At 38.6% G+C, this 16,162-nt stretch overlaps 1 protein-coding gene across 5 annotated transcripts in view; it reads right to left on the reverse strand.

Moving 5' to 3' along the window:
* Positions 1-16,162, reverse strand: part of NCKAP5 (NCK associated protein 5) — a 1,064,528-nt gene that overhangs the window by 665,053 nt on the left and 383,313 nt on the right. For all 5 annotated transcript variants that reach the window (XM_027082618.1, XM_027082617.1, XM_027082619.1 and 2 more), the window contains exon 3: positions 3,651-3,724. In XM_027082618.1, coding sequence (XP_026938419.1) covers positions 3,651-3,724 — 74 coding nt within the window. The remainder of the gene's footprint in view (positions 1-3,650; positions 3,725-16,162) is intronic.

A 16,162-nucleotide genomic window follows, 5' to 3' on the forward strand; every position in this document is an offset into this window, starting at 1 on the left:
ATACCTATCTGTACATGTCATATATAGGTAATGCCTTTTTTTAACACCTTTAGTAGAGTATGTTTGCTTTACAATGGTGTGTTAGTTTCTGCTTTATAACAATGTGAATCAGCTATACATATACATATATCCCCATGTCTCCTCCCTCTTGCGTCTATGCTTCATGTAATCTCAGTGCTCAGTTATCTTAAATACTAGCTATATTGATAGCTTCTTTTCAGAGCTAAGGAAACTCAGTCTCAGAGGTGTTACCCAGTAGCCAGTTCGGATGGTCCAGAACCAGAGTCCATGTCTCCAAAACCTCCAATCCAGTCTTATTTCCATTTCTATAGTGTTATGCTGCTTCTATTTGTCATACATAATTTCACGTATGTGACATGAAAGAGTAATTAACACCATAAATATTCATGAATTCAATTTGTCTTTTCCAACTGTCTATGTTCTAAACTCTTAATCTGAGGCTGCAAATGGATAAAGATTTCTGTCAAATAGCAGAAAGACATTCTCAGCAGTTGTTTTCTCACACCCTTTCTTGTCAGTCACAGATATATTTAACCAAATAGAAATAGTAACAGATGACACAAAAATCATTAAGTACAGAAGAGCATTTTTCTCCTAACTTTCCTCATTTAAACAAATAAATGTACAGAAATGTATGATCACATTTCAACATTGACTAGTAAACAAGTTGTCACTGGGTGTGTTTATTTTTTCCTCATCAAGCAGGGAGAGGCAGAGCAAATTAAACCCACCCAGACTTGTACCCAAGTCTTAGACTAGGTTCTAGATCCTGACTCCACCTTCTTCTTCAGATGAATTCACAGAAATTTTTTTTCTGCTGGTATCAAAACATAGTTGAGCTAAATGCTCTTTGCCAGACAGCTATATTTGAACTCCACAAATTCCTTTGCAATTTGAAAACCCAGAGATAGATTATAGGTCTATTTCAGTAGAATACTAAACAGGACGCCAAAATAACCAGTTATCTTGAGAGTATGATTACAGCAATATATTTGTGTCACAGCACATGGTTATGCTATAAAAAGTGACTAAAGCCTATTAAAGGCTAGGAGATTCCTCCACGAAAATAAGACTTTTAATTCTTAGACCCAATCTTCTACCATTTGTCCAATTCTTTTATCATTAAGCAAGAGGCAATAACAGTATGACATGTGTTTACCATGTTTTGATCAGTCCTCAAAGACTGTGGCCATAAATTAATGCTGGCTACTATTATTGTTGGAAGATCGAAATATTCCATTTTTTCTTTTAAGTTTCTTTTAAGCTATACTTGAGTTAGCTTAAGTATAAGTGGAAGACCATTAGTTAATATCAGCAGCAATGACAAGTAACCTATTCCATGAAATTTGTAACAGCTACAAATTAAAGGCATACTAAAAATCAGAAGAAGCGTATACTGAGTTATGGGAATGCTTGTTTAACTTCGGACACTTTAGCTGTGCTTATGTACGGGACATGCCTTTCCCATGATGCTCGACACATCATAGAGTCTACCCCAACTCAAGAAAGCATTTTAACTATTCAATCAAAAGCAGAAAAAAAATATCCCCACTGCTCACTGTCACTCACAAATCGTTCACCATAAAAAGTTTGGCTATAGTTGCAGTTGTGATATTGTAATCACCATCAGAAAGCCCATCACTGTAAGTCAGTCAAGATCTGTTTGCAAAATATAATCAAGTATAATTTCATGATTTAATAAATAGTATGTAAATCTGCTATTATTGGTTTTCATTTTCTTTTCAATACTACTCTTTCCATTTTCTCACTGGTAGTTATTCCGACTATTCAAATGGCATCATTGCCCTTTATTGTTATTCAAATGAAGCTTTTTTATTAGATCCTCTGACACTATATAAAAAGCTTTGCTTCTTCACCAGCAGTAATCCTACTTGGAAGGAAAATGGAAGTGACTGCCCGCAAAATTCTGAGCTCTTACTTTATGTTAGGTTATGTTTCCACCTGAAATGAGATTTTAATTTAATTGTATCAGAGGAAACCAAAGGTTTTTATTAACCACCTTAAGAAAGCAGGAAAATATTCTTTTCCATGCAGGTTTTTTGGTTCAAAAACCTGTGAAACTATAATTCCTCTTCAATGATGTGTATAAGACACACTGACCAAATTAAACTCTAATTTCTTTCATCAAGATGGTATTCATCATCTGTGCATTTTTTCTTTTGAAAAATAGAGTAAAATTATTCTATACAAATAGTTTAAAGAAAATGTTACAACTCAGTTACATAACCTTTTAAGCATACTTTGTAGTAGATCTACAGAAAATATAATTTAAAAGGCATATAACCATAAATACACTGCTGTTGGTTTTATTAATACAACACACTGGTTCACAAAAGAAAACCTGGTTAGAGCTCTCAAAAAGAAATCTAACAAATATTGCAACAAGTTATATAAAGTTAACTGATATGTCTGTTAGCAGCAAGGAGACCTGAAAACTGTACATTTTTGTTGTATCCTACCAGCAGCTTTTCTAGGTAGAGAAATAGAATATTGTCTATTACTATAACCACAGATCTGTTTTCTAGTAGGAAAACTAACAGAAGAGCAGAACAAATGAAAATATCAGGCATTTCGCCCAAGAACTAGAATTCCTCAGAGAAGATGAATTTCAAGGTTATTAGGATTTGTTACAAGGGTGCGTGTAGAACAGGCAGCATCAGCTGGTACAGAGACCAAGGGTGATGGATTTAGATAAGGTTGGACAAGAAATCCACAGGGTTAGGTCATACTTACCTGCTTAATATCTCTGTGTACAGAGAGAGCACTGTATTCCGTGACATGAGGAGATGAGAAATAAAGGACGCTAGGGGCTTTTTGACCCCTGGGCGACAAAGCTAATCATATTAAACAATTCTTGTGCAATGCAAGGTATCATGTAATTGAGCACTAGCATATTTATTCCAGATAACAAGAGCTATAGGAATTTAGTAAATGGAATTCAGAGACCATACGAGCATCTAGGAAGACCCTGACCACACGGACCCCAAAGACCTGGATAATAATATCAAAATAATCTCCATTCCCAAGAGGCCTCAGGGAATGAATAACCTGGGAGTATGACTTCTATGACACTCGCCTCTTTTTCCAATTTACCTGCACAAATGTTCTCACATACCTTTCCTTACCTAGAATCAGGACCCACCACATAGAACAAAAACCTAAACATGGGAGACCTATACTACAGCATTCCTGAAATACATATTCTTTAATATGAATTTAGAAATTTTAAGCAGAAGTATTCAACCTTTCAATTAGAGAAAAACTTAAATAATATTTAAGCAGACAAGGACCAGAGAATTTGGGTCCTAGTTTCTACGATATAAGTTTGCTGCATGGCCTTGGACAAATGAGCTCCTTGACCCTGACAAGTGTTATGATTTCCACCACCTTCCCAGTTCTCAGCAGGTCCTTCACTCAAGGACAACTTTTGGCACCACTGCTTTACTTTAATTAAAGGAACGGAACTCTCTAGGTAGCCTCTGCTGATTTTTGCCCCCAGAGGTGCTTTTGGCACCAAGTAGAAGAGACCATTTGCCAACTCCATGCTTCTGTGATCAAGATCAAATTTATAGATGCTGCTACTAGTTGAGGATGTGGATTGAACTCACCTCCAGAGACTTCTGTGTTGCTCCTCAAGTTGAGTCAGCAGATGTTCAATGTATTTGTTGGAGTCCATGTATTCCTGCACATACAGACACACAAAGACAAATAAGGCCTCATCACCACATGCACAGGATTCTAAGGCCATTTTGATCTCTACAAGAAGATTTTGGACAAGATAACCCCTTGGTCCCTCCCAGTTCTAGGAGTAGATGCTTCTACAACTTATATACATAGTCATTTGGGGATGAATAATATTTTCCCCATATCCTGTGATCACTCCATGAACAAAGAATGGAAGAGAAGTGGAGTTCTATCAAGTCAGCATAAACATCCTCTTATTCACAGAGAAAAGCTAAATTTCATAGTCATTTACACTGTGGTCTGTTCTGCAATATAAAAGTAAGGGGTGGGGGGAGGGAAGTGAGACAAACTTACTTTCGCTGCTGACCTTAGAAGAGGAGGAATAAAGTAGACAACACAGGTCTTGATTATACTGGTTTTACACAAATAATTTCCTAGCAAAAACACTATTTTTGAGCTACATAGAAGCTTTATAGATTCACTGCCCTCATTCACTGGGCATCTTATTTGTATTGATGAATCACATGTTCGTTTTCCTTCATCTCCTTATATGAACAAAACAATGTAATTTGGTTTTGGTGTTTCTTTTTTTTTTATTTTCTTTTATTTCTTTTCTTAGAAAATCAATCTTTGGCTTCTAAGAGGTTATAAAGGCAAGGTTTATCTTGTTTAGAAATATGCATAAAGTTTTGTAAATCAAATTATATTTTCAAGAAAAATTTCCGAAAAATGAGGGATTCCTTTGAGGCATGAGAATTGCTCATAAAATCTATAGGTTATTAAATCCAATTTTTTATATTTGTGATTCCTGAATATGAGGTTCACATGCAATAGTTTCAACTGCCAACTATGTAGAAAAATACAAAAAAAAATTTGTATGATTTATTTCATCCTGAACCTGATACTTCTTTCCCTTTCTGTACGAAGATCTCGCCCACAGGCCTCTATGCCTACATTACAACTACCTTAGACGGAACAGTGTGCAATGATTTCAGTTTTAAGGCATGCATGAAAGTTACTGTTTCATTTCTTATGGATTTAAGGTAAACTGAGAACTCTGGTTAATATTGCTACTTTTTTTTTTTACAGAATTATTTTGATAAAATTCTATATAAAATCTGGTTTGCTCCTATAAAAATATTCACTACAATGGGTGGGAGCAGGGGAATGGAAGAAACACAGTAAGAGTTGACCTGATATAATGGAAAGGGCCCCGTTCCAAGTTTCTGGACCTGGATCTACCTGTGTAGCCTTGGAGAAGCCTTTTTAACTTTCCACAATATTTCAGTTAGACTAGAGAGTATCCTAAGTCCTCATGTAGCTAAAACTGTTAGAATTCTATAACACTATAATTCTATTGCAGAAAATTAGCTGAAGAGTTCTATTCTAATTAATACACATGTTTAGTTTAGTTATTTAAATGAGAACATTGGGCACGTCAAAACCAAAGCAGAAATCTCTTATCACAGGAAGTTGCAGTGGTCTGTGGTTATGTTATTAAGTGTCCCGATCAAGCTTTAAACACTATTTATTTATTTATTTATTTTTAATTTATTTATTTTTGGCTGCATTGGGTCTTCATTGCTGCTCACAAGCTTTCTCCAGTTGCAGCGAGCGGGGGCTACTCTTTGTTGCGGTGCGTGGGCTTCTCATTGCGGTGGCTTCTCTTTGTTGCAGAGCATGGGCTCTAGGTGCATGCGCTTCAGTAGTTGTGGCACGCGAGCTCAGTAGTTGTGGAATGCAGGCTCTAGAGTGCAGGCTCAGTAGTTGTGGAGCACAGGCTTAGTCGCTCCATGGCATGTGGGATCTTCCCGGACCAGGGCTCAAACCCGCATCCCCTGCATTGGCAGGAGGATTCTTAACCACTGCACCATGAGGGAATCTCTAAACACGATATAGAACACTCAAAATTCTTAAAGATATTTTCAAATACATCCCATCAAGAAAAATTTAAAGACAGTGTTTCCAAGTAAAAACAAATATATAAACTTCAAAGTCACCCATCCATTCTTCATTCAATTGTTTTTTTTCAACATCTATTATATGTCAAGCGCTGTTCCAACTTCCATAGATATTGTAATAACTAAGAGGGAGAAAGTTCCTGCCCTCAGAGAGCTTACATTCTGTAGAGAGATACATAACAAGTAAATGAGCAGATTGATTTCAGATTGGTCACATGCTAGGAAGGAAATAACAGGTGACAGGAGGGACTTTAAATAGGGAAAGCACCATCTTCATACCCCACGGTTGGAAGAGGACTCTGAACAAATGATTTTTGGGTTAAGACCTGAGAGAGAAGGAGGCAAGCATACAGAGAAAGGAAGAGACCAGGGAGAACACCGCAGGCAAAGGAAATGGCACATGCAAAGGCACTCAAATGTGGTATTTAAGGAACAGAAAGGAAGCCATTGTGTCCAGGAGCAGAGCCTGGGGTGTGTATTCTAAAATGAAGTTGGAGAGGAAAGCAGGGGCCAAATCACATGCGAGCTCTGGAAAACAGTTAGATTTAAACCAGTAGATTTGTTATTCTGTTCATTCTGCTTAGCTCAAGTCGGAGGTGGAAGCTGAAAGGTGATTACAAATATGATCTTTGGATCAAAGAGATTTAGGTTCAAAGTACCTGGTTTTGGTACTTACTAGCTGTACCTCCTCAGGCCAAGTTATTTAATCTCTCTAAACCTTATTTTTTTTCAGAGAGGTAAATAATAATTTAAAAGGTGTTGTAAGGATTAAATAAAACAGTTTAAGCATATACCACGTGCTAAGCAGTGAGCAGAGCCTTTTCTATAGGATCAAACCTCTTCTCAAAAGGCAAACCACTTTACAAGGTGAAGTTTATATCCATTGTCTCTTCTCTTACTCAACTTCAAGATGTTTAAGTGTATGCTTCTTTTTTTTTGGCTGCATTGGGGTTTCACTGCTGTGTGCAGGCTTTCCCTAGTTGTGGTGAGCGGGGGCTACTCTTCGTTGCGGTGTGCAGGCTTCTCATTGCGGAGGCTTCTCTTGTTGCAGAGCACGGGCTCTAGGTGTGCGGGCTTCAGTAGATGTGGCTCATGGGCTCTAGAGCGCAGGCTCAGTAGTTGTGGCTCACGGCCTTAGTTGCTCCTCGGCATGTGGGATCTTCCTGGACCGGGGTCAAACCCGTTGTCCCCTGCATTGGCAGGCGGATTCTTTTTTTTTTTTTTTTTTGCGGTACGCGGGCCTCTCACTGTTGTGGCCTCTCCCGTTGCGGAGCACAGGCTCCGGACGTGCAGGCTCAGCGGCCATGGCTCACGGGCCCAGCCGCTCCGCGGCATGTGGGATCCTCCCGGACCGGGGCACGAACCCGTGTCCCCTGCATCGGCAGGCGGACTCTCAACCACTGCGCCACCAGGGAAGCCCAGCAGGCGGATTCTTAACGACTTCACCATCAGGGAAGTCCGTAAGTGTACGCTTCTTTAATTATACTTGCTGAATTTTAGAATAGGTAGTTAGAGATTGACAATAACAATACAGATTTTCAAGCATTAAATGTAGGTATTGCTGGATTGTGGTTTAAAAGCTATTTCAAATACAATACTGGCTGCTTTCATTAATTTTCCATAAAAATAACTCTAATGATGTCTTAAACAACATAACAATGGGAAACTAGGATTATGGATTTTCATCCTTCTTTTCCGTTTAATTTTTCATCATAGCATGCTTACTTTACTATCCAATTTTATGTTACTTGCACATTTATTGTGGTATTGCCTATACCCCACCCCTACACATACACACACACACACACACAAATAGACACCAACTGAAATGAACTGAGAAAAAGAAGATGATGCTTACATGTACTCTTTGTTAAATGAAACAAGTTTTTCCCTGCCTAAAAGAACTTAGGCCGCACCCTCATATATTTATCATTTCTGGCCCCTGAATTGGAGAAATTCATTAACTAATAATAAATCCTTACCATTCTTTAAGAATAAAATAGGATTATTCTACTAGGAATCACCTTGGAGATTAACTCCCAGGAAGCAATGGAGGGTGATCACAGTGGGGCTGGCAGTGGTCCACACTGGAACTACAGTCACAGCAAGTACAATGTTATAGCGACTGTGCCTATAGTGCCAGCTTTGGTATAAAGCGCATACTGAATGTTCTTAACATGGGCTCCAATATTCCAGAGTATCAAAGGCACAGGCAGAAAGAAAGGGGATGGCAAAATTCTACCTCAGTATAACACAGCTCCCCAAATTGCCTGAAAGACATTGCATATTGGGAGACCTCGTAGAAAAGATTTTAAAAATGCAGATGGACAGAAGGTGGTATGTACACTGTCTGCTGGTGATCCCAGGGTCTATGCAGATCATTTTAGAATGAGTAAAGTGAAAACATACAACACAGAACCCATGACGAAGTACTGGAGGACAAGAGAAAGAGAACATCACCCTCAATCACAGAAGAAGGCATCAAATCTGAAAATGACTTTCAAGAAAGTATTTTAGAAAAAACCTTAACATGTTTGGTAGTATCCAGAAAGACATGACTCTCCAAAACATGTGCAGAAAGCTTAAAAAAAGACACCGAGATAAAAAGATAGGATTAAATTAAAAACAAGACGAGCTGAAAAGAGAATAAAATGAAATAAAAATGGAGCTGGGTGAGCTAAGAATTTCAAGGAAATATAAACTGCAATAGCAGAATGGAAACTTGCTGACCTTTACGTTGTGATTTTTATTATGGGATGACTCTCCACAACATGAAATTGTGCTTCAGAGAAGAGTGGATAATGGATTATGGTATATCGGCACTAAGCGATCACACAAATGAAGTCTACTCCTCAGTATCTCATCTAGAAACAAATCAAACTCCCCAACCCAAGTACTTAAATATTCCTCAGTATCCATGGGGGATTGGTTCCAGGACCAATTCCTGGTGATACCAAAATCCGTGGATGCTCAGGTCTTTTATAGTCAGCCCTCTGTATCCACAGATGTGGAACCCACGGATACGAGGTTGACTGCACTCACTAAGCCTTCTACTATTTCTACAGTATGGTTCAATTAGTGTATATATAGTCCAGTTAGTGAAGATTAATACTGCTGTAACCTAGAAGAAAAGCACACACCCATCTCCCCATCGTCCTTGGTGTCAATGTTCACTGTCTCTAACATTATCCGTGAAAAATGTCAGCTTCCCCAGGCTTGCTTTGCCCAGCATGTACTTCTCATGTCACTCAGCACAAAGACTTTATTCAAATATAGTTATTAACTTGATGAACACTGTATTCTACTTATTTTCCTTACGACAAACCCACAATGGATACAATAGTAGAACTGACAATAAAAACACATACACAGTCCTGGGAAGGACAAACAATCTAGGTAAATTAAATAAAGGATGAAGATGAAAATGAAAAGAGACATGATGGATATGAGGTCAGAAAACGTAGGTTTGTCTATCAATTATAACTTTTGAGTACTTGACAAGCTTTGTAAGGTAAACAATGATCAAGGGATAATTAAAGAAACATTTCAGAATAGGATAGAGGAAAAAAAAACAACAACACTTGATCTTACACATCAAAAAGGCTCCTCACATTCCAGCTAGAGTTTATGGAAAATCATCCACACATCCACCCACATAAGGGCTGGGAAAAAAAGTAGTGTGTGTGTTTGGGGTGGGGATTAGGATGACGGCAAGCACTCAGACAGACAAATGGGCCTCTTATCAAGGATTTTAAAAAGGCTGGTCACAGGGCTTCCCTGGTGGCGCAGTGGTTGAGAGTCCGCCTGCCGATGCAGGGGACACGGGTTCGTGCCCCGGTCCAGGAGGATCCCACATGCCGTGGAGCGGCTGGGCCCGTGAGCCACGGCCGCTGAGCCTGCGCGTCCGGAGCCTGTGCTCCGCAACGGGAGAGACCACACCAGTGAGAGGCCCGTGTACCGCGCAAAAAAAAAAAAAAAAAAACGCTGGTTGCATAGCTTCTGGCCACCCCAGATGTCCATTGAAATAAGACACATAGACAAACCTTTGTGTCTTAATCCATAAACATCCCCAATAAAGTAGCTTCTATATAACAAAGCAACAGAAAGACATTCTCAGCTTTACATGAATTCAGAAAATAAAGTGCCTACCTTAATTAAAACTACATGTGTGGGAGGCTGGGGGGAAGTGCTCCAAGGTGGAGGCTCACCTTGAACTCACCTTGCCCCATGGACACACCAAATCTACAGCTGCATATGGAATAATTCCCTCTGAAAAAGAACTGAAAACTAGCTGAACTGCCCCATCCACAATAAACTAGCTGAACTGCCCCACCCACATTGAGATGGGTAGGAGAGACAGAGACGTGGTCTCACCAAAAACTCCATGCCTGGTGCAGAGCCCCACAATAGGGAGGGAATCTCACAAATCCAGAGCTTCTCCCCTAGGGTGAGGGGTTTGTGCCCCATATCAGCCTCTCCAGCCCTTAGGACCTACAACAGAGAGATGAGCCCCCAAAATGTCTGGCTTAGAAACCAAAGGAGTTCACATCCAAGGGACCCAAAGGGCTGTGTGAACTAAAAATGCCACCTGCCATATCAGTAAACAAAGGATGTTGCAGCCATCAAGCCGTCACATTACTGCTGCTCCCAACGCTGAGCCCTGAGGGAACTCAGGATCGAGGCAAGATCTGCCCCCCATCTAGCGGTCAGCTGCTGTAGCCACCCCCATAGTGCACCCTGAGGAGACTCAGGATGAGAAGCACAGGATACTGGTCCCCAGAGAGCTGAGGTGCACATCAAAGGGATGATTTCAGTGAGCCCAGAATTTGCATCTTCCCGTACATAGAAAAGCACTAGATTCCTTAACCTGAGATATCTGGTTTTCCTTAATTAACAGTAATCTTTGATGTTCCGACTACCTGGTCTTTGTTGCAAAAACTCCTATATGTCCTGGCTCCTGCCCTTGCCTCTTCAGAGCAGTCCCTCAGTTATCTGAGATGCTGTGTCCCAGGCTTAAGTCCTCAGTTTTGTCCACCAAATAAAACATAACCCTCAACTTTTAGGTGGTGCATTTTTTTTCAGTTGACAGTTGAAGTGAACTGAGATTCTCCTTTCAAAAAGCTTGACATATATACACTACTATGTATAAAATAGATAACTAATGAGAGCCTAATGTATAGCACAGGGAACTCTACTCAATGATCTGTGGTGACCTAAGTGGGAAGGAAATCTGAAAAAGAGTGGATATAGTATACATATAACTGATTCACTTTGCTGTACAGCAGAAACTAACACAACATTGCAAAGCAACTGTACTCCAATAAAAAGTCATTTAAAAATACATACATACATACATCAATAAATAAAAGGCTTGCATGAGGTCTCACTCGCCCTAGGACCCAGTGCAAAAGTAGCAGTTTGAAAAGTGCCCGGAATGCGAAGGAGATTCCTATGCTAATCTTCAAGCATCTGCTGGAGGAACAAGAGATGGTTGGGACTCTTTCTGGAGACTGGGGTGCTGGCAGACACCATTCTGCACTCTCCCTCTACCCTGTTAGCACAGACAGGTGTGCAGACATGGGACCCTCCCACTGTCTTGGTAAGGCAGGCAGGGATGAGTAGATGCAGCATTCCCTCACTCCCTGGCTGGGACCAGCTAGTGAGAGCAGTCATGACACTCTCCCACTCCCTTGCTGAAACTGGCAGGGGAGCACAGACAAGGATTTTTCCTGATGTCATGCCAAAGCCAAGGAGCATGTCCTGCCCCCTATGCACTCCAGATGCCCTTCTAGAGCCAGCAGGTGCATGCGATCCACAAAGAGGATGCCCTCTGATCACCTAGCCCTGGTGGCCAATGGGACTTGCATTCCTGGGCTCCATAGGACTGTAACAACTGGAAAGATAGTTCTTGGCAGGCTACCACCCCCAGGGCACTGCACAGGCAGCAGACTGAAACACACCTCCAGTCTTCTTACGAAAAAGGCCTGTTTGCTTGTGCTGGAGATTCAGCCTGAGGCTTCAGGCTTGCCACACATCTAGAGAGTACAGAGGCACTCTCAGGGAATGTAAGACACTATCCTTGCACACTCCCTTCGCCTCACTGCAGCTCAATGATACCTCCCAGAAAGGAGCTTATACACTTGTCTAGAGGTCTGATTTATGGAAATGTTGCCCAAGGGTCATCTCCAGATTTCCTGTTCTGGAGGCCAGCAGGGTTTATGATTATGGCCCATAGGACTATATACGTGCATACTTCAAAACCTGCTGCCCGAGGGTTTGACTTTCAAAAAGCCCAAAACTAAGTGCAAAATGAGATCCTTCCTCTTGGAACACTGACAGGTCTTGGCACACCCTCAACACCAGGAACCTATCAAGAATAAATCAGGCTGCTTAGACAATCACAAAGTTTCAAAAGACAACCAACCACTAGGGCAAGGTTGAATTATAAGGTTCATCACCTACACAAGGCCAACTACTTCAAGACTCAGAGAGGTAGATGTTTCACCAATACACAGAAACAGCACCAAACAAAATGACAAAACAGAAATATGTTATTAAAGAAAGAACAAGACAACACTTCACAAAGAGATCTTAATGAAATGAAGATAAGTAATCTACCTGATAAAGAATTCAAAGTAATAGTCAGAATTGCTCACTGAACTCAGAAGAATAGATGAACAAGTGAGAACTTCAGCAAAGAGAGAGAAAATATAAAGAAGCACAGAACAGAAGTCACAGAGCTGAGAACACAAAAACTGAACTAAAAAACACACCAGAAGGATTCAATAGCAGACTAGACAAAGCAGTAGAAAGAATCAGTGTTCTGGAAGTCAAAGCAAGGAAACTCATCTAAACTGAGCAGCAAAATAATAATAATAATAAAATAATACAAGTAAAAATAAAGTGAAGAGATTTTAAGGGATCTATGGGAAAACACCAAGAGACCTAACATTAACACTATGCGGGTCTAAGGAGAAGAGAGAGAGAAAGGGGCAGAACTTATTTGAAGAAATAATGGCAAAAAATTTCCCTAACCTGGGAAAGGAAACAGACATCCAGGTCCAGGAAGCCCAGAGAACTCCAAATAAGATGAACCTCAAGAGATCTACACCAAGATACATTATACTTAAAATGTCAAGAAAATGAAGACAATAAGAGAACCTTAAAAGCAGCAAGAGAAAAGCAACTTGTTATGTGTGAAGGAAAGCCAATAAGACTAGCAGCATATTTTTTTAGCAGAAACATTATGAGCCAGAGGGAGTGGCATGGTATATTCTCAGTGCTGAAAGAAAAAAATTCCAACCAAGAATACTCCACCCAGCAAGATTATCACTCATCATGACAGGAGAGATAGAGTTTTTCAGTCAAACAAAAGTTAGATGAGTTCATCACCACCAAACCAACCTAACAAGAAATGTTAAAGGGACTTCTTTAACCTGAAAAGAAAGGTCACTAATTAATAACAAGAAAATATATGAAAGTCAAATTCTCACTGGTAAAGATAAATATTTAGCAAAGATAGTGGATTAATCACTTATAAGGTTAGTGTCAAGTTTAAAAGACAGAAGTAGCAAAATTAACAAAAATACAATAATTATTTAAGGGATACCTAAGAGACAGAAGTAAAAAGATGAAATGTAGTGGAGAGGTAAAGATGTAGAGTTTTGGAATAAACTCAAATTTAAGTTAGTATTAACTTAAAATGGACTTTTATATACATAGGACATTATATGTGAACCATATGATAACCACAGAGCAAAAACCTAAACTAGATACACACACACAAAAGAGAGAATGGAATCTCAACATAACAACTAAAGGAATCTCAACATAACAACTAAAGGAATCTCAACTAAACGAAGTCATCAAAGCACAACGAAAGAGAGCAAAAGAAGAAAGTAACAGAGAGAAACTACAAAAAAACAGGCAGAAAAATTAACAAAATGGAAGTAAATTAATATTTATCAATAATTACCTTAAATGTAAATGGGCTAAATTCTTCACTCTAAAGACAGAGTGACTGAATTGATTAAAAAACAAAACAAAACAAAACAAAGCAAAACAAACAATACTCATCTATATGCTGCCTACAAGAGACTCACTTTAGATATAAGGACATACATGTGCTGAAAATGAAGGGATGGAAAAAGATATTGCATGCAAATATTCAACAGAAACAAAAAGAAAGCTGGGATAGCTATACTCATATCAGACAAAACAGACTTTATAACGAAGTCTGTAGTAATAGACTAAGAAGGACACTACGTAATGATAAAAGGGTCAATTCAACAAGAATATGTAATTTTTAAAATATATATGCACACAACATAGAAGCACCTAAATATAAAAAGCAAATATTAACAGACCTAAAGGGAGAAAGTACAACAAAACAATAATAGTAGGGGAGTTTAATACCCTACTTATATCAGTGGATAGATCAGACAGAAAATCATGAGAAAACACCAGCCTTAATGACACTTTACATCAGATTGACTTAATAGACATATACAGAATATTCCATCCAAAAGCAGCAAAACACATTCTTTTCAAGTACACATGGAACATTCTCCAGGACAGATCATACGTTAAGCCATAAAACAAATTTCAATAAATTTAAGGAGACTGAAATCACATCAAGCATTTCTTCCAACCAAAATGGCATGAAACTTAAAATCAATTACAAGTAGAAGACTGTAAAACTCACAGATACATGGATATTTAACAACATGCTACATACAACTGCTGGGTCAATGAAAAAAATCAGTGGAGAAATAAAAATATACTTAGAGACAAACGAAAATGAAATAAAACATACCAAAACCTATGTGACGCAGCAAAAGCAGTTCTAAAAGGGAAGCTCACAGAAATACTGGCCTACTTCAAGAAAGAAGAAAAATCTCAAATAAACAATCTAACTTTATACCTAAAGAAACTAGAAAAAGAAGAAACAATGTTAGTAGAAGAAAGTAAATAATAACAATCAGAGCAGAAATAAATAAAATAGAGGCTAAAAGGACAATAGGAAAGTCAGTAAAACTAAGAGCTGATTCCTTGAAAAGATAAACAAAATTGACAAACCCTTAGCCAGACTCACCAAGAAAAAAAGAGGCCTTAAGTAAATAAAATCCAAAATTGAAGAGGAGATGTTACAACTGATAGCATAGAAATACAAAGGATCTTAAAAGACTACTCGGAACAATTATATGCCAACTCATTGGACAACATAGAAGAAATGAATACATTCTTAGAATCACACAATCTTTAGAGACTGAATTAGGAAGAAATAGAAAATCTGAACAGATCAAAACTCATAAAGAGATTGTGGGAGGGTTCTGATTACCAATTCAAACAAAAGTTTGGCACCAGATGGCTTTTCTAGTGGATTTTATCAAACATTCAAAGAAGAGTTAATACCTATCCTCCTCAAATTCTTTCAAAACGTTTAAGAGGAGGAAATGCTTCCAAACTCATTCGATGAGGGCAGCATTACTGTGACACCAAAATCCAGACAAGCACATCACCATATATGAAAATTACAAGTCAATATCCCTGATGAACACAGATGCAAAAATCCTCAACAAAATGTTAGCAAATTGAATTCAACAATACATTAAAAGGATGATACACCATGATCAAGTGGGATTTATTCAAGGGATGTAAGGATGGTTCAACATCAACAACATCTGCAAAGCAACGTGATACACTACATTAACAAAATGACGAATACAAACCATATGATCATCTCAACAGATGTACAAAAAGCTTTTGACAAAACTCTATATCCATTTATGTTAAACTTTCAACAAAGTGGGTACAGAGGGAATGTACCTCACCATAATAAAGGCCATGTATGAGAAGCCTACAGCTAACATACTCAACAGTGAAAAGCTAGAAGTGTTTCCTCTAAGATCAGGAACAAGATAAGAATGTCCACCCTCCCCACTTCTATTCAACATAGTATTGGAAGTCCTTGCCAGAGCAATTATGCAAGGAAAATAAAAGGCATCCAAATTGGAAAGAAATAAGTAAAACTGTCACTATTTGCAGATGAAATGATTTTATATAGAGAAAACCCTAAACTTTTCACAAAAAGACTGCTAGAACTGCTAAACAAATTTAGTGAAGTGGCAAGGCATAAAATGTCTATACACTAACAGAAAAAGAAATTAAGAAAACAGACCCATTTACAATTGCATCAAAAAGAATAAAATACCTAGAAATAAATTTAACCAAGAAGATGAAACACCTGTACTATGAAAACTCTAAGACACTGAAGAAAGAAACTGAAAACACAAAGAAATGGAAAGATATTCCATGCTTATGGATTGGAATAGTTACTATTGTTAAAATGTCCATATTACTCAAAGGAATCTATAGAGTCAATGCAATACCTATCAAACTTCTAATGTTATTTCATAGAAACAGAACAAACAATCCTAACCTTAGTATGGAAACACAAAAGACTGTGAAAAACC

The sequence above is a fragment of the Aethalodelphis obliquidens genome, unplaced genomic scaffold, assembly GCF_003676395.1.
Source record: "Aethalodelphis obliquidens isolate GAN/ISIS:26980383/991018 unplaced genomic scaffold, ASM367639v1 scaffold47, whole genome shotgun sequence".
Classification (NCBI taxonomy): domain Eukaryota; kingdom Metazoa; phylum Chordata; class Mammalia; order Artiodactyla; family Delphinidae; genus Aethalodelphis; species Aethalodelphis obliquidens.